The 24,876-nt window shown below is 34.3% G+C and overlaps 3 protein-coding genes and 1 long non-coding RNA gene across 7 annotated transcripts; 1 reads left to right on the top strand and 3 right to left on the bottom strand.

Moving 5' to 3' along the window:
• Nucleotides 1-2,928: 2,928 nt before the first annotated feature.
• LOC105207480 (transmembrane emp24 domain-containing protein eca) lies at nucleotides 2,929-4,458 on the bottom strand. Its single transcript, XM_011176979.3, has 4 exons — nucleotides 4,124-4,458; nucleotides 3,729-3,949; nucleotides 3,425-3,571; nucleotides 2,929-3,324 (listed from the first exon to the last, which is right to left on the bottom strand). The coding sequence occupies exons 1-4, from the start codon at nucleotides 4,254-4,256 to the stop codon at nucleotides 3,175-3,177; spliced, it is 651 nt and encodes a 216-aa protein (XP_011175281.1). The 5' UTR covers nucleotides 4,257-4,458; the 3' UTR covers nucleotides 2,929-3,174.
• A 2,379-nt stretch (nucleotides 4,459-6,837) lies between these two features.
• Nucleotides 6,838-9,990, top strand: LOC105200467 (DNA excision repair protein ERCC-6). Its single transcript, XM_026142012.2, is given in 5 exon segments — nucleotides 6,838-6,849; nucleotides 7,024-7,338; nucleotides 7,517-7,714; nucleotides 7,783-7,932; nucleotides 8,403-9,990. Coding segments are annotated over 5 exon segments (939 nt in total). The 3' UTR covers nucleotides 8,667-9,990.
• A 190-nt stretch (nucleotides 9,991-10,180) lies between these two features.
• On the bottom strand, nucleotides 10,181-11,565 carry LOC105200466. Of its 4 annotated transcripts, none has more exons than XR_005576486.1 (3): nucleotides 11,498-11,565; nucleotides 10,782-10,959; nucleotides 10,181-10,617 (listed from the first exon to the last, which is right to left on the bottom strand). It is a non-coding gene; the product is annotated as an uncharacterized LOC105200466 (long non-coding RNA). The 4 variants fall into 4 exon arrangements; XR_005576487.1 differs by having other exon boundaries at nucleotides 11,494-11,514; XR_005576485.1 differs by lacking the exon at nucleotides 11,498-11,565 and adding an exon at nucleotides 11,383-11,485.
• Nucleotides 11,566-17,511: 5,946 nt separating this feature from the next.
• LOC120359701 lies at nucleotides 17,512-18,432 on the bottom strand. The gene has a single exon (XM_039458318.1). The coding sequence runs from the start codon at nucleotides 18,430-18,432 to the stop codon at nucleotides 17,512-17,514; it is 921 nt and encodes a 306-aa protein (XP_039314252.1).
• Between the last annotated feature and the right edge of the window lie 6,444 nt (nucleotides 18,433-24,876).

Raw genomic sequence — 24,876 nt, forward strand, 5'->3', positions numbered from 1 at the left:
CAAACTGTAAAAATAATAGTGTTTTGCTTTTAGATTCATGGAGTGGCCAAAATTCGAAACAATTAGAAACAATGGACACATTATCCAAAAATATAAAAATTTTAACAATTCCTGCTGGGACGACCGGAATGATTCAACCTCTCGATGTCTTCGGTTTCAGAATCTGGAAAAATTATATTAAACATTTCTTTGACATGATTCTTTTATATAACTATGATGTAAACTTACATTTGCGAAACAATATTATTAAACTCCAGTCACTTATTCATAATCAATTTTCTTCTCCTCGGTTTATAAATTTATTTAAATATTCGTGGTACAAAAGCGGATATTTATAGGAAAAACCACCTAAATTTGATAATCCCGTAGATTATTGTTTCAAAAATTGTGAAGCTATATGTGCGTCATGCAATAATGTAGCAATTATAAAGTGTGCTTGGTGTGCAAACTCTTTATGCATTAATGAATTTTTTTTTTTGCATATCATTATTGTAAAAATTATAAACAATAATCTATTAAAAATATACAAAAAAATAAATTTAAAAAAGGTAAAAAAAGTATTAAAAATTAAAAAAGTTTAAAAAAATTAAAAAAAAATTTTTTAAATATTAAAAAACAAAAAAATAATGTTCTGCATTAGTTTTACTTTTTAGATAAATAGATTAGACATAGATAAAAATGTAAATAGGCTTTCGTCATCCATTCGTCGTAATAATAATTCCTCGTGAGAAGGGTGGTTTACCCTCTTGCAACAAGGGTGCATGGAAATTCGTACATGTAAAACTCTATTATTTAACATAAAAAACATTTTCAAAGAGCGACTGAAATTATTTCAGTACAAGAAAAGACAATTTTATTTTAAGGGCTGATTCACCCCCTTATTTTGGTTCTTTGGAAAAAAGAAAAAACACGTAACTTTTATTTTTTCTTGCTCCTTAATTTGGTATTTGTTTCATTAAAATCGGAGAATAATTTCTTCTGTTATATTCAAAATACTACAAAAATAAGCCATTTTGGGGGATGTTTTACCCCTTGCAACAAGGGTACATGGAAAGTCGGACATGTAAACTTTACTATTTAACATAAAAAACATTTTGTAACGATTTCGTGTTGATCGGTACATTATTTTTATGTGTAACATCATGATGATTCCCTAATACCCTCAACTTTGGGGGTCGATTTCACCCCTTTAATGTTGACCATTGCCGATAAAAAAAAATACGTGTCTATTATTTTCGCCTACTCTACAAATGTGCAAAGTTTCAATGAAATCGGTGAGTCCGGCAAAGGTAGGTTTACTTGTTAGTGATATATTCATTTTAAATGCCCGGGGAAAAATATTTTATATATAAAATATGTCCAAACATAAATATATACGATTATATATACTTACATGTAATTTATATTAGTGTTATGTATCTTTATATATAAATAAATATACATATAATTATATAAAATTGTAAATAATTACATATAATATAATTATATATACGGACATATTTTACATATAAGTGTACATAATTATATAATAATAATATATAAAAAAAATTTTTCCCGAGTGTCATTCTTTTATAACAAATGTAACAATTTTTAAGATCCATTTATTGCTATTAAAAAGTTGTTAAATCATGCAAATGATGTATGCATCTCTACACAATTTGCAGATCAAGATTATATACAGGTTATATGTTGATTTAATTGTGTATGCAAAAGAACACATATCGAATTCCGATATCTCGAATTTTAGTGCATAAAAACAATGTAATAAAAAAGTAAAATATATGTTATCTGTAGAAATTTAAATCTAACAAAGAAAATTCTTTTGTAAAGAGATGAACTTTTAACTGTATTAATAGGCTGATGAAGGCTAAGTAAAGCCGAAACGTTCCAATTATTAGCGACTATATTAATGTAATTGTAAATCCTGAATTAAATCAATTTTGCTCGTTAAATTGACCGTTTTCAATATTATACTTGTGTTTATTTATGAGATTTTGAGTTTAAATTTTGCTTTCACCTGGGCAAAACCGCTTCCGAGACGAGTGCCTTGGTTAATACGGTTTACAAAAACAATGCCCTGTCAAGGGCTCAGGTTTTTTGGTGGTTCAGTGAGTTTAAAAACGGACGAAAAACCGTTGAAGACATGGAGCGATCTGAACGCACTTCAACAAGTGGTTTGGCCAAAGTACAGGCACATTTTCGTCCAAACCACTCGTTGAAGGGCGTTCAGATCGCTCCATTTCTTCAACGGGCTTTCGTCCGTTCTTGAACTCATTGAACCACCAGAAAACCTGAGCCCTTGACAGAACATCGTCTTTGTAAACCACATTAACCAAGGCAATCGTCTTTGTAACCCACATTAACCAAGGCGATCGGAAGCGGTTTTGCCCAGGTGAAAGCAAAATTTAATCTGCTCCAGCAAACGCTCCATTTTTCTGACGTGACAAAAATTCAAAAACAGCTTTTACGCCACGCGTGATCCTCACTACGTCAGAGCTCGGACCATTGGATGCTGCTGCCGCCTGGTGTATTGCTTAGTTTAAACCCCCCATCGCAAATCCCGCCTGCAGGGAACGCGTTACTGGCAATTGGAGCGTCGCACAACGGCCAGTCTCATTACTTTATGGACAAACCATGTATTCTGACAACATATGAAAAAAATATTTTAATAGATTTTATACGATTATTCTGAATACATTATAGATATTATGTACATTCCATATAAAAACAAAATATTAGTATATCATGTTTTGTTAAAGGAAATATGCAAACACTATATAAAAATGCCAATAATCCATCTGAAAATATCTTTCCACATATGTAAGAATTTGGATACTACATAAAAATACCAGTGATTTGTTCGAAAAAATCTTTTCATGTAAGAATTTAAATGGAAACAGGAAAAAAATAATGTAAAATGATTTCAGATTAAAAAAATAAGTAAATATTTTATTTAAGATACTTATTTTATTCTTTTAACTTACTACATATTATGCAATTGTATAATCATATAATTTACTCTAGAAAATAACCGACAATTTCATACAAATATGTTGATATGAAATAAGCACTTTGCTCAAATATTATAATGGAAATTGCCTAAAGCTATAAATGTAATTTAAACATACAAATGATACTGTCCTTATTAAAATCATGTAGATTTTATCATGACAGTTAAACTAATTTTTTTGCCTCAAAGAAACTCTTGAGATGTTTCATTTGCCATGCACCCATAATTAGAACAACTATTGTCTGAGTGAGAGACCACCAAAACACCCTGCGATGAGTACTTTCTGATGTTTGCCTAAAGCGTTCTTCTCGGTACTGAAATATTATCAATGTTTTTGCATAATAATATTTTTTTCTTATATTTTCAATACTTAGGGTGTTTTTCTATATAGAAACTGTACATTTTGTTACATACCCTCTGGTAATTTTGCTCCTTGGTTATTTGCCCAACTTGATCTAAAAGCTGACGTATTCTAAGTTGGAGTTCTGATAATTTTTCCTTTTGTGCTACATTGGCATAATCAATTGCATGTTCTCCTACTTGAATATCTAGATGCACTCTCTGCAAATGTATTTTCAAACACATGATTTAATAATGTGACTTGTAACTTTTATTTCTGTTTTCTTTACATTTTAGCTGGATATGACAATAATTTTACACATACATACACACATCTTACATGCATACATACATATATACATGCATTTAGATGTCTTACCAATTGAGTACCACTGAACCAGGCAGTACTGTTGGAATACAAGCAGATCACATGTTCTCCCGGAGTATGCGAGGTAAAAGAAATTCGACCTTCAGAACTATAAACTCGAGAGAGAATAGGTTTGTCATCAGGATCCTTTATTTCAACATGCATACCAATGCCAGGACTACTTGGCATGAAACCTCCACTTCTTGGATCATAAAGCTCCACTTTATAATTAACTATAAGTTACAAGTAAATATTTGTTGAGTCAAATAAACAGTTGAGGCAAAAGAAAGAAGGAAAATAAATTCTTAATTTAATTTTGCTATAAAATGTGATGGAATGAAGAAAAGAAAAACAGTAACAGTCAAATTACTAACATAAGAAATAATGAAATTAGTCTTAAAATTTACCTAAAACTGTAGTATCATCAGGTATTTCTTCAATGAAACATTTCCGCTCAGTTTCACCGATATGAAAATATAGACTGGTCCCAAACTGGAGAATGCATAAAAAGATGAAAAAGATACTTGTATGTTTTAACATTTTTCGAGTGGTAGAAGATATCGTCAATGATAAAACGATGAAATCACGAATAAATGTTCGTATGCATGCCACAAGACGAGAGCCAACGAAACCGGAGCAAATGCAACCAGACGGAATATGAACAACAAATACACGTCACCTTCGAAAAGTGAAACAAAAATTCAGAGCACAAACTCACATGCATTACCATGAAATAGAGCTTAAGGTGCCTTTTCATGTTGAGGGTGATTTTACATATGTATATATTATAGCGTTTTTCATTGGGAAAACTAGTGCGCACTGAATGTGCACTTGCTACAGGTAATTGGGCGTTTCCATTAGCACCGTCATCGCGCAAACCGAAACGTCCAATTGCCAGCGGCGAGTGCACACTCAGTGCGCACTAGTTTTCCCAATGAAAATCGCTATTAGAGTCCTATATAGGCTGTGTTCCGTTTTTACTGGCAGTGCAGTAAATGTGACGTCATGACAGTACACTGTTACAACTGTTCCAATATTACTGCATTACTGTCAGCACTGCTATAGCATCGTATTTCGGAACAGCATTGCAGTAGCCATATTGCACTGTAGCTACCTCACCTTGGCTGCGTTCCGATATACACTGCAAGTACTGAAAATCTATAGTTCACGTTACGTATACTATAGATTTTCAGTACTAGCAGTGAATTTCGGAACGCAGCCCTTGGAAGCTGCAGTAGTCACAGTGGCAATATGGCTACCATTCATGACGTCATTGATGTTACTAGATGCTGTCGCAATGCGCTGCGTACCAATAACGGAACGGATTTTTCACCACTGCCAGTACTGGCAGTTATATCGGAACACAGCCATAAAGAGAGAAGCGACATCAGCGACATTGATGTCCGAAGCTCTGATTAGTAATCTGATTGATACTTGATTGGCTACGCGAGCAACCATATTGTGACCACAGCTGTTTGTAGAATGATACGAATGATGTTTGATGATGTTAGAGCGGTCCCAAAATGGTGGTGGAGGACTCAATTGGATACTGAAAGTTGTGGTGGGGGTTCGATGTCGCTTCTCTCTTTATATAGGACTCTAGTATATATGTACACTCAAGGACTTTGATTCTGTCCATGGGGAAATTTTCCAAACTGAGAAGTCACCACTTTCTACATACTTGCAGTTTATGATTAATGAAACAACTAGAGCTTATTGGTCGTTACGTTAATCATGAACTGTAAATATGTAGGTGTACACCCAAGGACTTTGATTCTGTCCATGGGAAAATTTTCCAAACTGAGAAGTCGCTATCTTTCTACATATTTACAGTTCATGATTAACGTAACGACCAATAAGCTCTAGTCGTTTTATTAATCATGAACTGCGAGTATGTAGAAAGTCGTGACTTCTCAGTTTGGAAAATTTCCCCATGGACAGAATCAAAGTCCTTGGGTGTATATACACCCACGGAATTTGATTCTGTCCATGGGGAAATTTCCCAAACTGAGAAGTCACCACCTTTCTCAATACTCACAGCCCATGATTAACGTAACGTCACAGCTTACGGCCGATCCGGCCGCTTACGACCACATTTGACATAAATGGGGTTAAGTAACCCAAAATCACCCGAGGTAAACATTGCTAATTTTTGTTTAACATGAATTTTTGAGTTAGAATTATAAATTTAAATGTTCAATTAAAAATACAGATATAAATAGATAAGGTAATTGTTAAGAATACCCACTGCACCTCCGATTTTGACGAAATTAGGCTCATTCGACGCGTTTTCACTCAAAATGAAAGAATCTGGCAAGAAAAAGTGTCGCTCTGGCCCGCGAACCGAGATATCAAGCGTTAAAGTTGGTGATTGCACAGGTTAAAATACCTGTCATCTCGGCGTTATGTAGCAAACTGAGCATGCGCTGTGATCACGTTTGCATGCTGGTGACCGCATGCGCATGCGTTTTAGTAACTTAATTTATTTAAAAAGTGTTAAATAAAAATTTTGAAATTTATGAATCTGTACAATATTTCTTATAATAACCCAACCTGAATCTTAGTTTTAAATAAAAAATTGTTTTGCATGAAAGTTGAAACTACCGATGTCTGTTTTACAGTGAAATTAACTTTTATCTTAATTTGCATGATACAAAGCACTTTCCACGTGAAGCGAGGTTCCCCATCCCACTTTCTCCACCCCCAGCGTACCCTCCCCCACAGATGTCTGCTTTGCAGCCAAATTAATTGTTATTTTAATTTACATGATATAGGGGGCTTTTTACGCGGAGCGAGGTCCACCCCCACCCCACCTTCCACCCCCACCACCCCCCGCGCATTTTGAGTGAAAACGCGTCGAATGAGCCTAATTTCGTCAAAATCGGAGGTGCAGTGGGTATTCTTAACAATTACCATAGATAATATATAGTATAAATATATAGTATAGTAAATGTTGCAGTTTATTAAAAAAATATATATATATTTTGCAATTTGAAATTAAAAGAAAACTTGTAAGGAAACGATAAAATTATATTATTAATTATATTATTAAATATATTATTAATTATATTAATTATATTATATTATTTCATGTTGTTTTTAGAACGTTCGGTGAGATTGGATGTCAACTATGGTAATTGAAGGTAATTAATTAAAAATTGAGTTAAGAATTAAAATTATTCAATTTCCATTTTTTACATTTTTACACATATTACTATAGTCTTATTATCTTGTATCTATTATTCTGCAAATGTTTGTTTCATAAGGGTTGCAAATATCAATATTATCTCTTATATTAAATTTCCAGGTAAGCCGAGCGGTGAAGCGATTCTCGACACCGCATCGATTGCTGCTGAGTGGTAGTCCAATGCAAAATTCCCTGAAAGAATTATGGTCCTTGTTCGATTTTATTCTACCTGGCAAATTGGGTACCCTACATGTATTTCTGGAACATTGCGCAGCTCCCATAACGCGAGGCGGTTATGCGAACGCCACACCGTTGCAGGAAGCAACTGCCCTCCAAGTAGCCACTATGTTGAAGAACACTATCACGCCGTACATGCTTCAAAGTACAAAGACCGATGTAAAGCATCATCTGACTCTACCACAGAAAAATGAGCAGGTTCTCCTTGTTCCTTTTTTATATAACAGATATGCGTTGTTAATATAATATTGTTCTTTGCTACTATATTACAAATAATATTGTTCTTCCATCTTATCTTTATCTGAATACCATTTTTTTTTAAATACCGACAAAACGAGCTTGTCAGTTGTTATTGAATAAATCTATTTTTTCCCAGGTATTATTCTGCAGTTTAACGGATGAGTAGAAAAAATTGTATAAAAAGTATCTGTGCTCCAATGATGTGTTTTTTTTTCTTCACGAGAGAAATACTTATCGCGACATTGGAAGATATAGAGCAAGATTTCTCATTGCCTTATCAGCATTAAGAAAGATATGCAATCATCCAGACTTATTTTTATATACTAGAGAACAAGTAAGCTCATGAACTTACATAGCATTTAATTTATAAGATTTATAAATGTTATTTTTTTTCTATTTAAGGATTCTGATGAAGATATCGATTTGTCCAAAGAAACTTTAGAGAAGTTTGGTTATTGGAAACGTTCTGGAAAAATGACAGTGGTTCGATCTCTTTTGAAAATCTGGCAGAAGCAAGGACACAGGATGCTACTTTTTACTCAGGGAAGACAGGTAATTCATCTTTTCTTTTTTTACATATAGATTTTATATATTCGAAATATTCATTGAATTTCAAAAGTATCAGTAGCATAGAATGTTTCTAAAAAAGAGACAAGTAAATTAAAATATGATAAACAATTTAGATAAACAAATTAAAGTGATGATTCTTTTACAAAAGATAGTTTTTCAGATAGTTTTTAGAAAGATTCAGTTTTTGTAAATTATTTATTAGAATTACGATATGTTAGATATATTTATCTAATTAATCCATTAAATATCTCCCTTTCTTTGTACAAATGATACATATTGTGGAGTCTCTTTTTCAATGCGAGGGATATACTTATTTGAGAATGGATGGAACAACAACGATGTCTCAACGACAGCAAACGATTCACAAATTTAACAATGTACATGTTAATCGTTGGACAGATTTATGACCGAGATAAATATTCCTGAAAAATTAATTTTTCTTTTTTCTAAAGGACACGTCGTATTTCGTGTTCCTGCTGACGACGCGCGTAGGAGGCCTGGGAGTAAATCTGACTGGGGCGAATCGAGTGATCATTTACGATCCTGATTGGAATCCAGCCACGGATGCTCAAGCGAAGGAACGCGCATGGAGAATAGGCCAGAATAAACAAGTCTATAGGTTAATTACCGCTGGTACGATCGAGGAGAAGGTTGGTACCAGCAGATTAACATGTTTCACCAATTTTAAAGAAAGATGTTACACAATGCATTTATAATATTTATAAGATTTGATCAGTCGAGTAACAATAATCTGCCTCTTTTCAAATATATCACAGACAGATTTTCAAGTTACTGCTTTCGAACAAAGTTCTTGACGTACTAAATCAACGTCGCCTATTCAAAACGACGGATCTGGTGGAACTGTTCAATCTGAATGTGCCGATGGACGGCGAGTTTTCCGAATCGGATCGCTTATTTAAAAAATCTAAGTTGACACTCAGTGGCTTTTCGTGAACGTTTAAAATTTTTATGAAGATATATAATGTTGAAAGAGAGCAAATAGAATCATCGCGAGCAAAGTTTATAATTCCATGGTAAAAGACATAGAAGAAAATTTTACAATAAGGTGAAATAAGAGTTTCCTTCTAGACATATTGTATCTAGCGTTTGATGATAAAACCAATGGCAAGAGCGTCATTTAATTCTGTTACATAAAAATTTTTATTTTACGTAAATATTAAAAAATTCAAACGTACAAAATTAAGAATAATAAAAGTTCAGTGAAGGCTTCCTTTTCTAAATTAATAATATCTAATGTTCATGTGGTTTAAGTGTACTTTTTCCACGAACATTTCAATAGTCTTAATAACGCTATGTGACTGAATTATGACATATTAAGATTGTACTTAAGACAATCTTAAATATAAAAATGGATTATGAATACCAGCCTTAATTGTAATTTTGTTATTCTTAAGGGTTTTCTTTATTTTTGTTATTTTATCATCTAGAATCATTCTTTAAATTTTTTCTTACCTATTGTTCCATATGCAGGATAAAGAAATAAAGTTATGTTTGATTCTGTTATAATAAATACATCTATACACGTACACACTAGACAAATACATTATATATGTATGTTTAATCTTGAATAATTGTCCATCTTTATAAACTTATATATAAACTGAATAAAGAATTTTTTATGAATATATATGTATGTACATTCTATATATGTATGTACATATATAGAAAATATTTGAAGAAACTTCCGCATTAGTGAAAATCTTCATCCGCTAAGTGGGAACGTTAGATAATTAAAAGAGAAAATAATATGAGAGGGTTATCTTCATCCTTATCTAATGTTGGACGCGCATTGAGCTGAATGTAGCTGACAAGTGAGGAGCTATCTCTTTCTCTCGCATCGAGACTATTGAGGGGTCTCTCATTTTCTGTCTCCTTCTATTAGCTTACGCATTTGTGGCTACCTTTTTCACTCTATATACAATCTCTTTGTAGTGTCCTAGAGACTTGTAATTCTAAGCAGATTTGCTTGTGTTGGTCGAAGAACCATTTTTTAAAAAATAAAGTGCAGCTGTTTAATGATATTAAAATGTCTAAGATCCAGGATTTGTCAACCAACCCATTAAAACCAACCATCAGAAAATTCAATGACAATTTAATAATAGTGAAAATGAAACATTTAATATAAATTATTATAAATATAATTTAATTTTATAAATAAAATAAATAATATATAGTAAGATTGGTGAAGAAAAGACATCATAAAACTTTATTTAATTAATTTGTTTTTAATTTTTTTTATTTTATACATTTTTCTTTTCATATTTTTGTTAAAAAATACAATTTATCTTTGTAGGCCGCTAGAAATACAGTACAATAAATTGTCACACAAGTTTAGTGCAGCGTAAAAACTGCCAGGAGATAGGTGTAGAAATATGAAATAGGTAAAGCTGATTTGTTTCAAGACCAACAATGTTTCAACATGCATTCAAGATGCATGACTCCGGCTGAAGATGAAGCAATTATTCAGCAAATAAGAGTTAACCCTTTTCAGCCAGCAAATAAAATACCCGAAACTCTTGAACTAAACATATCAGGTCAGACAGCTCAAAACCGGCTGCTGCATAATTCTTTCAGGGAATTTTGCATTGGACTACCACTCAGCAGCAATCGATGTGGTGTCGAGAATCGCTTCACCTCTCGGCTTACCTGGAAATTTAATATAAGAGATAATATTGATATTTGCAACCTTTATGAAATAGACATTTGTAGAATAATAGATACAAGATAATAAGACTATAGTAATATGTGTAAAAATGTAAAAAATGGAAATTGAATAATTTTAATTCTTAACTCAATTTTTAATCAATTACCTTCAATTACCATAGTTGACATCCAATTCTCTCATAATCTCGTAAGACTTTTCCTTGGAAAAGTCGCCATTGCTTGGCAAACTCTTGATATGTACGTATTTTTCCATGTATTATTGTCTACTAAAATAGTATGATTTGTCATCGCAGTTGTCTGATACCCATAATCTCACTGAACGTTCTAAAAACAACATGAAATAATATAATATAATTAATATAATTATTAATATAATTAATAATATAATTTTATCGTTTCCTAAAAGTTTTCTTTTAATTTTAAATTGCAATTTTTTTTTTAATAAACTGCAACATATACTACACTATATATTTATACTATATATTATCTATTTATATCTGTATTTTTAATTGAACATTTAAATTTATAATTCTAACTCAAAAATTCATGATAAACAAAAATTAGCAATGTTTAGCTCGGGTGATTTTGGGTTACTTAACCCCATTTATGTCAAATGTGGTCGTAAGCGGCCGGATCGGCTTTAAGAGGATGCTATACTGACGGAAATTACCGACCATTACAGTGTTCATTAATTTTTGAATTGGCTTTACAGATCACAAAATCCTTTTGCAAAATAAAAGTACGCACCAAAACAAAGTCTGCTCTGGTAAATTTTATGAGAAAATCGATCAAAAAGTTAAAAATTCATTTATTTTCGACTCGTGGATCTGACAACCAAGGTTAATTTTTGTTATTTACTGACGTTCTGCAGCTCGCATGTATAAAATGAGACCAGGGCGAACTTCAGAAAACTCTAACACACAACACTGACTGTGTATCGTTTCAGTCAATAACCTAACAAAAAAGTTTAATAGGTGAACAGCTGTATGTTGTACGTGTCCAAATTTCGCTTAGCGCACGTAAACGATGGCAAGAAGAGCAGTGGCTGTAGTTGATAGGTCTTTTCGCAGATGGCGAAATAATCGAAAAACTGTAGCGACTTAATGTATAAATCACTAGATTTATTCGAGAATGAAAGATATTTATTATAAACGTGTTCATTCCTTGACAGACAATATATTAATAAAGAAGTAAATGTTTTTAACAAAAGATGTTTAGTGTGTTGCTAAGTAACAAGTGTAGAAAGTGTAAGTGTAAGAATAAATAGTGTAAGTGAAAGAGTGTAAGAATGCCACAGTACTCCCCCCTAGGCTGCGTTCAGATTCCCCACCCGAGTGCACCCAGGCACCTAAAGAGCGTTCAGATTCCTTTAGAGTGCCCCTACCGGACATTAGGTGGGTCGTTCACTTTATCACTCTGTCTATCCCGAGAGAGTGGAAAAACCACATGGGTCCTTGAGCCGGGTGAAACGGGTGGGTGACGTAAAGGTGCGTTCCAAAATGTATCGCTATAAAAATTTCTATATATTTGTGATAAAGCTCGTATATTTAAAACAAATTTAAAATAAAAAAATAAATTTAATTTAAAATATTATAGTAAATAAAAATTAAAATGTATAAATATAATAAAGAAAAACGTTAATAACCAAGTAAAGTTTAAACGTTTTGTTTATTATTCTGTTTATGTAATTACAGATTAATAAATATTAATCTTTTATTCTATTAATGTAAGGTTTCTTGGTCTACAGTCTCACAAAATCGTTATATAAATATTTATATTTGAGATTAGTATGTTAAAGATTTTTAGTATTATTAAATATTTTCTGATACTAATAAAATATACTGTTTGTTTTCTGTTCCTGAACTCCCTGAATTAGTGTGCACTTAAAGTGAAATAGTTATATATTTGAAAGTTAGTGAAAACAAGAAGGAACGTTCCAGTGCAGTCTAGTGCAGGAATAGAAAACAAGCCTATACATATAATAGATGATATGCGCAATATATATCTTCATCTAATTTGTTAAAATAAAAATTTATTTTCATTGTTTAAATTGATTCGTCCTATTCTACTAACATTTAATTTTCATCTACTTTAGTTATATTGATAAAAATATTCATAGTAAAATATTTATGTATTATCTTTATCGTTTATCTTAATTTATTATGTAATTTATTCTGAATCTGAGATATTTATGTTACTATTTCTCAGCGTTATTTGCTAAACACACCCAATGTTTGAGAGTGCGTTCAGATTCCATAAACCACTAGGGAGCTTTTCATTAGCTCCGCCCATTTACCCAGTCACCCAGAGATCACTCACCGGGTGGAGAATCTGAACGCAGCCCTAAGCGACGACTACGTTGCGAAATGAACTTTCTTCTTATAGCGTTTTTCACTGGGAGAACTGGTGCGCACTGAGTGCGCACTCGCTACGGGCAACGTGTTTCACTGAACGTTTCGGTGCGCATGAAACCGGTGCGCGCTGTTTCACTGGGAAGGCTAGTGCCGAATTTTTGCCCTTTCGTGCAAGATTTCGGCACGAGCTCCCAGAGACGGTGCCAGTTCAGTGCAACATGGCTGCGCGGGACGCACGATTAGCAATTGCATTACTAGATTTGCTTTCTTCATCATCATCTAGCAGTGATGAAGAAGAAGTATTAAAAAATCCACGGAAAATTCCGAAAATCAAAAATTTTGTTCAGGTGGTGCATAACTTAACGGATAAAGATGTAAATACATCTGTTTTCATTGTTTCTGCAGATTATATTGTATTACACGTGAAGCAATAATATATATTGTATAAATATATAGTATCAATACTACAAATAATTATCAAAATATTTAAGATAGACTTGGTAGTATTAAAATTAGAGAATAAAACGTAGGAAATGCGAATCAAATGCGGTAGTTGGTGCGTCAATAATATAAATAGTAAATATATTTCGCTATCAGTACATAAATGTGAATACAAATAACGGACGCGTTTCGACTTTCTTTGAAGTCATTCTCAACGATAATTTTAAATTAACAATTAGCATATATGATTTTGTTAATTGAAAATTATCGTTGAGAATGACTTCAAGGAAAGTTGAAACGCGTCCGTTATTTGTATTCACGTTTATGTATTAATAGCGAAATATATGTATTATTATATTGACGCACCAACTACTGCGTTTGATTCGTATTTCCTACGTTTTATTCTCTAATACAAATAATTATATTATTAATAATTGTATTATTAATTATATTATTATTATTACTATTATTACTATTACTACTATTACTATTACTATTATTATTATATTACATTATTATTATTAATTATTTTTAATCTAATGGAGTCTGTGGTACTTACCAATTAATTTTATTATTTTATTAATTTTATTATTATTTTTATTTATTAATTTTATAGAAATTTATCAATTTCTTTTCTAACATGTGCATTGAATAACCTCAAAAACCAAGATCATAAGTATATACTTACTCTTTAATTTATTATATAAGTCCGTTTCAAGCGGCTCAAGGGTTAAAGTTAATATTTCAGTATTTATTCTAAAAGAAATACACAAACTAATCGATCCTTCCATATTAAATTACAAATTTTTGTGATGCTAATGTTCAAAAGGTATCGAATATAATGCGCCATAAAACTGCACGGAAAATAATGGACGTGTTTAGCTGAGAGTGCAAGAAACTCGCACTGTCAGTGCACTCGGGCAGTGTCGCCTGAACTCGGCGAGTTTCCAGTGCGCACTCAGTGTCGTCCAGTGAAAAACGCTATTAGCCGGGTAAGTTCTTAAAGGTCTTGAAACAGGAACAGAAATAGAAGCGGGAACATCCAAACTGGTTACAGGTTCCGTAGAAGAAGAGCAAGGTAAGGAAGTAGAAATTGCAGAGAAATCTTCTCTTGGAAGAAAAGCTGGTTTAAGCCGTTCCGTAGAAACATTAACAATATTACCTGAAACGTTTATAGAGAACAAATAATCAGAAATACGTTTGACAACAAGAAAAGGCCCAGAATAAGGAGGTTGAAGAGCATTCTTGACAGCATCATCACGAATCCAAACGTGAGTACAATCACAAAGATTTTTATGTACAAAAGGAGATTTCTTGATGTGATGACTGGTTGGTGAAGATCTAACATTCCTCATATGAATTCTGTGTTTTTCTAAAAAGATTTCAGGATCCGCAGGAAAATCCTCTTCAATAAAAAATTCTCCAGGAATCCGAAGAGTGGTTCCATAGAGTAGTTCCGCAGGTGAAGCTTTTAAATCTTCTTTAAAACATGAACGAAGACCCAGAAGAACTGAAGGAAGAGACTCTAGCCAATTCTTCGTCTGATGACACATAATGGCAGTCTTGACAGTCCTATGCCACCTTTCCAAAATGCCATTTGAAGCAGGATGATAAGCCGAAGTTCTTTTCCTGTTACAACCAATCAAATTGGTTAAAGCCTTGAAAAGAGATGCTTCAAACTGCGATCCTTGATCCGTGGTGATGGTTAAGGGAGAACCGTATCTAGCTACCCAATGAGTATAAAAAGCTGTAGAAACAGTATCAGCAGAGATTTCCTTAAGAGGGATAGCTTCAGGCCAACGTGAAAAACGATCAATAATCGTGAGGCAATAACGAAAATCTTGACAAGATGGAAGAGGACCAATCAAGTCTAAGTGGACATGTTGAAAACGTTGATCCGGAATCTCGATTCTAACAGGAACATTCTTCGTGTGTCTTGAAATCTTGGAACGTTGGCAAGGCAGACACGTACGAGTCCATTCTTTAACATCCTTTTTTAAAGATGGCCAAATAAATTTATGCAAAAGTTGTTTAGCTGTTGATCTACCACTGGGATGAGCAAGACCATGAACAACATCGAAAATCCTCTTGCGAAGAGATTTAGGTACATAAGGACGAATTAGTTCAGAGGAACAATCACAATAAATAGGAGAAGTTGAACCAGAAAGAATAAGTTTCCTTAACTGAAGAGAAGAGTTCGAAGAAAGTAAGTCTTGAAGTTCTTCATCTTCTTTTTGATAATCAGCTAACTCATCAAGAGAAACTATAATTGGCATTGAAACTGATTCAATTCTTGAAAGAGCATCGGCTACAGAATTTAACTTGCCTGAAATATAAACAATATCAGTAGAAAATTGGGCTATAAAATCCAATTGTCTGATCTGTCTAGGAGATGCTTTATCAAGTTTCTGCCGAAAAGCATAAATCAAAGGCTTGTGATCTGTTCTAATAATCAGTTGACGTCCTTCAAGTAAATATTTAAAGTGCTTAATAGCTAAATAAATACTAAGTAGTTCTCGATCATAGGTGCTATAATTCTTCTGAGTTTGATCAAGTTTTTTAGAAAAGAATGCAATAGGTTTACTAACATTATCAATGGTTTGTTCTAGAGACGCTCCAACAGCAAAATTAGAAGCATCACAAGTTAAAATCAAAGGAACATGTGGAGCAGGATGAGAAAGAGTAGTAACTCGGAGAAGTTCTTCTTTACAATTTTGAAAGGCTGTTTCAGTTTCATTATTCCAAGGGATAACTCTTCTATCTCTCTTGCGACTATCCTTTAAAAATTCAGTAAGTAAAGCTTGATGTTCGGCTGCATTTTTAAGACAGCGACGATAATAATTGATAATGCCAATAAATCTGCGCATATCATGAATTGTCTTAGGTTTAGGAAAATCAATAATAGATTTTACTTTTTCTGTTGTAGGTTTAATACCTTGATCTGAAACTAGGTATCCAAGGAAAGAAAGTTCTTTTTGTCCAAAAAGACATTTGGATACATTAATTGACATTCCGGCTTGTAATAAACGATCAAAAATAATGCGCAAATGGGCAATATGTTCTTGTTCATTTTTGGAAGCTATAAGAATGTCGTCAAGATAGCAAAAAACAAAATCTAAATCACTGAGCAGTGAGTTCATTAATCTTTGAAAAGTTTGAGCTGCGTTACGAAGACCAAAAGGCATGACTAAAAATTCAAAAAGTCCAAAAGGTGTGGTAACGGCGGTCTTGTGAATATCCTCTTTGGCGACGGGTACTTGATAGTACGCTTTTACTAAGTCAATCTTGGAGAAGATATTCTTACCATAAAGCCCAGAAGTAAAATCTTGAATATGAGGCAGTGGATAACGATCAAGAATGGTAGCCGAATTTAATGCACGATAATCACCACAAAGTCTCCAAACATTTTCCGATTTGGGAACCATATGTAAAGGGGCTGCCCAAGTACTACTCGAAGGTCTACAAATTCCTTGTTCCATCATAAACTTGAATTCCTCCTTGGCAAACTTGAGTTTTTCCGGAGAAAGTCTTCTGGGAACTGAAAATTTAGGAGATCCTTCCGTGATGATACGATGTTCAATTCCATAAGACTTCACCGAAGAAAGAGGAGCAAATCGAGTAAGTCCAGGAAATTCCGCTAAAATCCTGTGATAAGGAGAGTCAGGAGACATGGTACATATGGATAATTGTGAAACTTCTTGGATCTTTCCAAAATGTTTAAGGCCAGTAACAGAGTCGACCAAGCGTTTGTTTTTAATGTCAACTAGGAGATTAAAATATCCAAGGAAATCTGCACCTAAAATGGGACGTTGAATATCCGCGATGCAAAATTTCCAACGGAAATTTCTCCTGAGGCCAAGATCCAAAGAAAGAGTTTTAGAACCATAAGTATGAATTTGAGTACCATTGGCAGCAAAAAGTTTAAAATTAGCTGGTAATGGTTTAAACAAAACTCTCTTAGGTATTAAGGAAATATCAGCACCAGTATCAACAAGAAAATGTAAATTAGTTGATTTGTCAAAAATAACGAGGCGATGACAAGGTAAACCGTTGTAAGCAGCCTCAATCTTCAACGGCGCTTCTAGTTTTCCTGAGAGTCGGTAAGAGTTTTTGACATCAAGCAAGGAATGGTACATCTCTTTGCCTTATTACCAAATTTTTTGTGATAAAAACAAATTGACTGATCTTTAGAATTAGATCTTTTATTTCGTGAATTTGATCTAAATTTTGATTTGCTTCTAGATCGGCTAAAAGATCTGCCACGACGATGAGATACTTCAAGCGCAGCGATTCTTTGTTCCAAATCAGCAAAATCAGATTGTTTAGAGGTTGATTGCGTATTAACTTCCGCGACTTGAAAACCAGTATCACGTTCAACTATTTTATCCGCGAGTTCCGAGAGCTTGACTAAAGGTACATTTTCAACCACTGCAAGAGTCGCTTGAACTTTATATGGTAAACGTTGTAGCCAAATCGAATGTAAAATGTTATCTGCTAAAGAACCACCGGATAATTGACGGATTTCACGTAAAAGTTCTGAAGGCTTTTTGTCATTTAACTCAATACCAGCTAATAATTGTCTCAAACGTTTTTCTTCAGAATCCGTGAAACGATGAATGAGTGCTTTCTTTAACTGATTATATTTATCAATTTCAGGCGGATTTTCAACAATCTCCGAAATCGCGACTAACGCTTGTTCATCAAGATGACGAATAACTGAACTATATTTAATATCCTCAGAACGGATACGGTATACAGTAAATTCACTCTCAATCTGAGCAAACCACAGCTTAGGTTGTTTATGCCAAAAGGTTGGAAGTTTCAAAAGGCGAAATTCATTTGAATGGATCTGAGTGGACTCACCCGATGACTGATGTTCAAAACCAGAAGATAAATTTAAAATCTCTGTTCCGACCTGTTCTTGTAGGCTTACGGTTGACGCTGAAGTAGTAGAAGTTGACGGAGTTGACTCAGATTTAACAGGAGTTCTGTCCACAGGCATTTTATTAAACTGATGCTTCCAGAGAAGAACCAAGACGATCCAGAAATCAAAATTCGAAGATTCTTGTAGACACCAAATGGCACTTCGGAAATCAAACTTCCCGCGTCAAGAGATATTTCAGCTCACACCGTGATCACGTCGGGGTCACCAAAAAATGTAGCGACTTAATGTATAAATCACTAGATTTATTCGAGATTGAAAGATATTTATTATAAACGTGTTCATTCCTTGACAGACAATATATTAATAAAGAAGTAAATGTTTTTAACAAAAGATGTTTAGTGTGTTGCTAAGTAACAAGTGTAGAAAGTGTAAGTGTAATAATAAATAGTGTAAGTGAAAGAGTGTAAGAATGCCACAAAACAAAGACAGATCTATGCGTTGGACAAAGAGCGATAGCCTGGTCTCCCTCGAAAAATAATCTGCAATGCCGACGTCGAGGAAGTTCTTCGGTCACTATAGCATCCTCTTAAGGGCCTCGCACATGAAATGCATAACATAACATAAGCAAAACATAAGACCGTCGGACCAATGAAAATGTTATGTAACTCAATATGGCGACTTTATACTGGATGCTCATTGGTCTATCGGTCTTATGTTGTGCTTATGTTATGTTATGCATTTTATGTGCGAGGCCCTATAAGCTGTGACGTTACGTTAATCATGGGCTGTGAGTATTGAGAAAGATGGTGACTTCTCAGTTTGGAAAATTTCCCCATGGACAGAATCAAATTCCGTGGGTGTATGTACACCCAAGGCTGCGTTCAGATTCCCCACCCGAGTGCACCCAGGCACCTAAAGAGCGTTCAGGGGGTCGATTGTGTATCTTTGTCGACTTTTCTCACTTCTCGTATTTTCATCTCATATGATTGAAAAAATACGCGCGATTGGCTATGAGCATAGTGAAAATGCGATATCCCTATGCTCACGTGAGTGAAAATCACAAATGCGAGTGCGAGAAATGGTAGAAAACTTCACATAACCTTTAAAAAACGGTGCATCGTCTCTGAGTTAAGCCTGCCGCAGACGATACGTTTTTTCTTACTGGATTTCTAACTGGATTTTCTTACTTGCTACCGTACGGGCAATGGTACTGGCAGTGCTACTGGCCGTGGCTTCACACGGTGTGAGTTTTCGTACGGGCTGAGCAACTGAAATTTGTTTCATAGAAGCGGCACGCTTAAATATGGATGAGATAGATGAGATGGATGAAATTATTGCAACAGTTGTACACCCAAGGACTTTGATTCTGTCCATGGGGAAATTTTCCAAACTGAGAAGTCACCACTTTCTACATACTCGCAGTTCATGATTAATGAAACGACTAGAGCTTATTGGTCGTTACGTTAATCATGAAGTGTAAGTATGTAGAAAGATAGCGACTTCTCAGTTTGGAAAATTTCCCCATGGACAGAACCAAAGTCCTTGGGTGTACATTGTCGTAAAATTGCTATTGCGTTATTTTTAATTATTGAAAAATTGCGACAACAAAATAAATATCGCCGACGTTTATGGAGTCGACAGTCAATACATTCTTTAATGCCTTATTTTTACTGTGCTTATTATGGTAATTTGATGTGTTTATCGCATATAAACATGGTTCCTATTAGTAGGCCTCTATTAAACATAAAATACTTTTTTTGGACTATTTTGAAGTATTTTCATTTTTACACAACGTCATGTTTGCGAAATGAATCCACGTTTGAACTTTGACAACACTTCGACAGTATAACCTGGTATAACCCAGTATAACCTATACAGACTGCGTCTTGATTGGCTTTCACAATAAACCAGTACAGAATCACGTAAGAAAAATAGGACATGATCTATTACGAAAATCCAGTACGCGAGCCAGTAGCGTAGCCCGTAAGCTACCCATTTCCAGTACGGGAGCACGTAAGACTGCCAGTATAGGAGCACGTAAGCAATCCCGTAAGAAAAAACGTATCGTCTGCGGCAGGCTTTAATCTCCAATAATCTCAAAGTCCCTCCTGTTGACGACGCGTGTTCCGAGTAAGATATCAATTAAAAAAAAACGGTGCGTAAATATTGCATAATTGATTTACAATATATACTTATATTATTTATATCTTATTATTTATTTATTGTTATTTATTATTTATATACTTATATAATTATTAATTTATTTATATACTTTATACAATTTTACAATGTATTATCTAGAATATATTATCTAGAATATCGAATGTATCCTGAGTATCTCTCAGTCTCTTTCTTAATAAATTTAAATTTCTTTTTCTAATTCTTTTTCTAATTCGCATTTTCCTCTTGATCGATAAAAAGTAAAAGGTACTCCATTCTGCACAACAATACAAGACTCCGCAAACTCGACCAAATTCGACACAGTTTGATTGAACTCGACATCAAAATACTTGCCGAGCAATGTCACGTGAGAAATGTCGCATTTCCACTACGGTGAAAAGTAGCCAATCGAGTGAGAGCTCACTTTTACCATTTTCACTAGGTTTTGGAATACGCAATCGACTCCCTGATTCCTTTAGAGTGCCCCTACCGGACATTAGGTGGGTCGTTCACTTTATCACTCTATCTATCCCGAGAGAGTGGAAAAACCACATTTGTCCTTGAGCCGGGTGAAACGGGTGGGTGACGTAAAGGTGCATTCCAAAATGTATCGCTATAAAAATTTCTATATATTTGTGATAAGCTCATATATTTAAAACAAATTTAAAATAAAAAAATAAATTTAATTTAAAATATTATAGTAAATAAAAATTAAAATGTATAAATATAATAAAGAAAAACGTTAATAACCAAGTAAAGTTTAAACGTTTTGTTTATTATTCTGTTTATGTAATTACAGATTAATAAATATTAATCTTTTATTCTATTAATGTAAGGTTTCTTGGTCTACAGTCTCACAAAACCGTTATATAAATATTTATATTTGAGATTAGTATGTTAAAGATTTTTAGTATTATTAAATATTTTCTGATACTAATAAAATATACTGTTTGTTTTTTGTTTCTGAACTCCCTGAATTAGTGTGCACTTAAAGTGAAATAGATATATATTTGAAAGTTAGTAAAAACAAGAAGGAACGTTCCAGTGCAGTCTAATGCAGGAATAGAAAACAAGCCTATACATATAATAAATGATATGCGCAATATATATCTTAATCTAATTTGTTAAAATAAAAATTTATTTTCATTGTTTAAATTGATTCGTCCTATTCTACTAACATTTAATTTTCATCTACTTTAGTTATATTGATAAAAATATTCATAGTAAAATATTTATGTATTATCTTTATCGTTTATCTTAATTTATTATGTAATTTATTCTGAATCTGAGATATTTATGTTACTATTTCTCAGCGTTATTTGCTAAACACACCCAACGTTTGAGAGTGCGTTTAGATTCCATAAACCACTAGGGAGCTTTTCATTAGCTCCGCCCATTTACCCAGTCACCCAGAGATCACTCACCGGGTGGAGAATCTGAACGCAGCCCAAGGACTTTGATTCTGTCCATGAGGAAATTTTTCAAACTGAGAAGTCGCTATCTTTCTACATACTTACAGTTCATGATTAACATACCGACCAATAAGCTCTAGGCGTTTCATTAATCATAAACTGCGAGTATGTAGAAACTGGTGACTTCTCAATTTAGAAAATTTCCTCATGGACAGAATCAAATTTCGTGGGTGTATAGTCGTGAGCTAAAAGGTTGCAACACATTTTCTTCAATGATTTTTTGGAATGTAGACTTGCTCATTAATCGGCAAAAGTAATTGGTTGGATTCACAGGTAAGACCCAATTACGTTGGCCGGTCGATAAACAAGTCTACATTCCAAAAACCATCGAAGAAAATGTGTTGCAGCCTTTTAGCTCACGACTATACAGTCGTATTCATTACAATTGCAACACTTTTTCTTCGATGGTTTTTGGAATGTAGCCTTGCTCATCGAGCGGCGAACGTAATTGGTTAGATCCAGAAGTAAGAACCAATCACGTTCTCAGCTCTCGTTATAGTTGCGCGTTCAGAAACGCATCTAAGAAAAAGTGTCACAACTATAATGAACACGACTGTATACCCACGGAATTTGATTCTGTCCATGGGGAAATTTTCCAAACTGAGAAGTCACCATTTTCTACATACTTTCAGTTTATGATTAATGTAACGACTAGATTTTATTGGTCGTTACGTTAATCATGAACTGTAAGTATGTAGAAAGATAGCGACTTCTCAGTTTGGAAAATTTCCCCATGGACAGAATCAAAGTCCTTGGGTGTACAGTCGTGTTCATTATAGTTGTGACACTTTTTCTTAGATGCGTTTCTGAACGCGCAACTATAACGAGAGCTGAGAACGTGATTGGTTCTTACTTGTGGATCTAACCAATTACGTTCGTCGCTCGATGAGCAAGGCTACATTCCAAAAACCATCGAAGAAAAAGTGTCGCAATTATAATGAACACGACTGTACACCCACGAAATTTGATTCTGTCCATGAGGAAATTTTCTAAACTGAGAAGTCACCACTTTCTACATACACGCAGTTTATGATTAATGTAACAACTAGAGCTTATTGGTCGTTACGTTAATCATAAACTGTAAGTATATAGAAAGATATCGACTTTTTAATTTGGAAAATTTCTCCAAGGTCAGAATCAAATTCCATGGGTGTACACCCAAGGACTTTGATTGTGTCCATGGCGAAATTTTCCAAAATGAGAAGTCACCACTTTCTACATACTCGCAGTTCACGATTAAGGGTGCCGTCACATGGGGCGTAACTTGCGTAAGCGTAACTTGCGCCGACCAATGATATTGTTTTACTAGAACATCAGCTTCCGCCTAGTTACTTTACGTTTTTTACGTTATTAGCGTTACGTCGAATCCAATTTTCACCTCAGTGAAGTTAGCCGAGCAACTTCAACGTATCGAACTTTAATTAATTGCATTCGTTTGGTGGTCGTTTGGTGGTCTTTGGTAGTCTAGTCCGATCATTTGGTGGTTAGTCGTTTTCCTGTAAAATAAAGAAGTAATTTTCGGTGTGAAGTTAGCCGGACAATTTTTATTTTTCAACCGATTTAACTCAAACAGGGCTCATTCGACGCGGAATCGTTTGGTGGTCAACTGTTTTGTTGAAAAATATATGTACAAAACCCATATGCCCACTTTTTTGTTCATAAACGATTCGTTTCATAACGAACGATTTCAAAAATAGGTACCCAGGACGCGATGTGAATCAGCCAGTAAGTTATTGCTCCGGCCGTCACGATATATTTCATCATCAACTCGTGTGCAATTAAGGCCGTATCAGACTACGCATTGAAGATTGAGATTGAAGATTAAAGATTGAAATTTGACCAATCAAAACAAGGAAATTTTAACTCCTTTTATTTTGATTGGCCAGAACTCAATCTTTAATCTTCAATCTCAATCTTCAATGCGTAGTCTGATACGGGCTTTATGCGTTCTTGCCATACAAAATTTTGTATCATCGCGATATTCGTGACCACCAAACGATTCCGCGTCGAATGAGCCCTGTTTGAGTTAAATCGGTTGAAAAATAATATTTATCCACCAAATTACACAGCTTAGGTCACGTTTTCATGCAACCCATGGCGTAAGCGTACGGTTTTTTCTATTTTCCGGAAAAACGATTGACCACCAAACGTTTTCATCGCGATATTCGTGACCACCAAACGATTCCGCGTCGAATGAGCCCTGTTTGAGTTCAATCGGTTGAAAAATAATATTTATCCACCAAATTACACAGCTTAGGTCATGTTTTCATGCAACCCATGGCGTAAGCGTACGGTTTTTTCTATTTTCCGGGAAAACGATTGACCACCAAACGTTTTCATCGCGATATTCGTGACCACCAAACGATTCCGCGTCGAATGAGCCCTGTTTGAGTTCAATCGGTTGAAAAATAATATTTATCCACCAAATTACACAGCTTAGGTCATGTTTTCATGCAACCCATGGCGTAAGCGTACGGTTTTTTCTATTTTCCGGGAAAACGATTGACCACCAAACGTTTTCATCGCGATATTCGTGATCACCAAACGATTCCGCGTCGAATGAGCCCTGTTTTGAGTTAAATCGGTTGAAAAATAAAAATTGTCCGGCTAACTTCACACCGAAAATTACTTCTTTATTTTACAGGAAAACGACTAACCACCAAACGATCGGACTAGACTACCAAAGACAACCAAACGACCACCAAACAAATGCAATTAATTAAAGTTCGATACGTTGAAGTTGCCCGGCTAACTTCACTGAGGTCATTATCTCTGGGAAGGTTCCGATAGCGCACAGTACTATTGCACGCAGTCATATGGCTCTGGCAGACCAACGCGATTTGCGACACGCGACGCACGATTATCCAATAGGCGTTTACAATTTTTTGAAAAGACGTACAGTCGTGAGCTAAAAGGTTGCAACACATTT

The sequence above is a fragment of the Solenopsis invicta genome, chromosome 16, assembly GCF_016802725.1.
Source record: "Solenopsis invicta isolate M01_SB chromosome 16, UNIL_Sinv_3.0, whole genome shotgun sequence".
NCBI classification, from domain to species: Eukaryota; Metazoa; Arthropoda; class Insecta; order Hymenoptera; family Formicidae; genus Solenopsis; species Solenopsis invicta.

Bases quoted from the DNA above. Each gene is read 5' to 3' on its own strand.
- LOC120359701 (XM_039458318.1), bottom strand. From the start codon at position 18,432: ATGCCTGTGGACAGAACTCCTGTTAAATCTGAGTCAACTCCGTCAACT.
- LOC105207480 (XM_011176979.3), bottom strand. From the start codon at position 4,256: ATGTTAAAACATACAAGTATCTTTTTCATCTTTTTATGCATTCTCCAG. The intron at 3,950-4,123 runs GTAAATTTTAAG...TGTAACTTATAG, and splicing joins TGATGATACTACAGTTTTAG to TTAATTATAAAGTGGAGCTT. The intron at 3,325-3,424 runs GTATGTAACAAA...ATAATATTTCAG, and splicing joins AGGAGCAAAATTACCAGAGG to TACCGAGAAGAACGCTTTAG.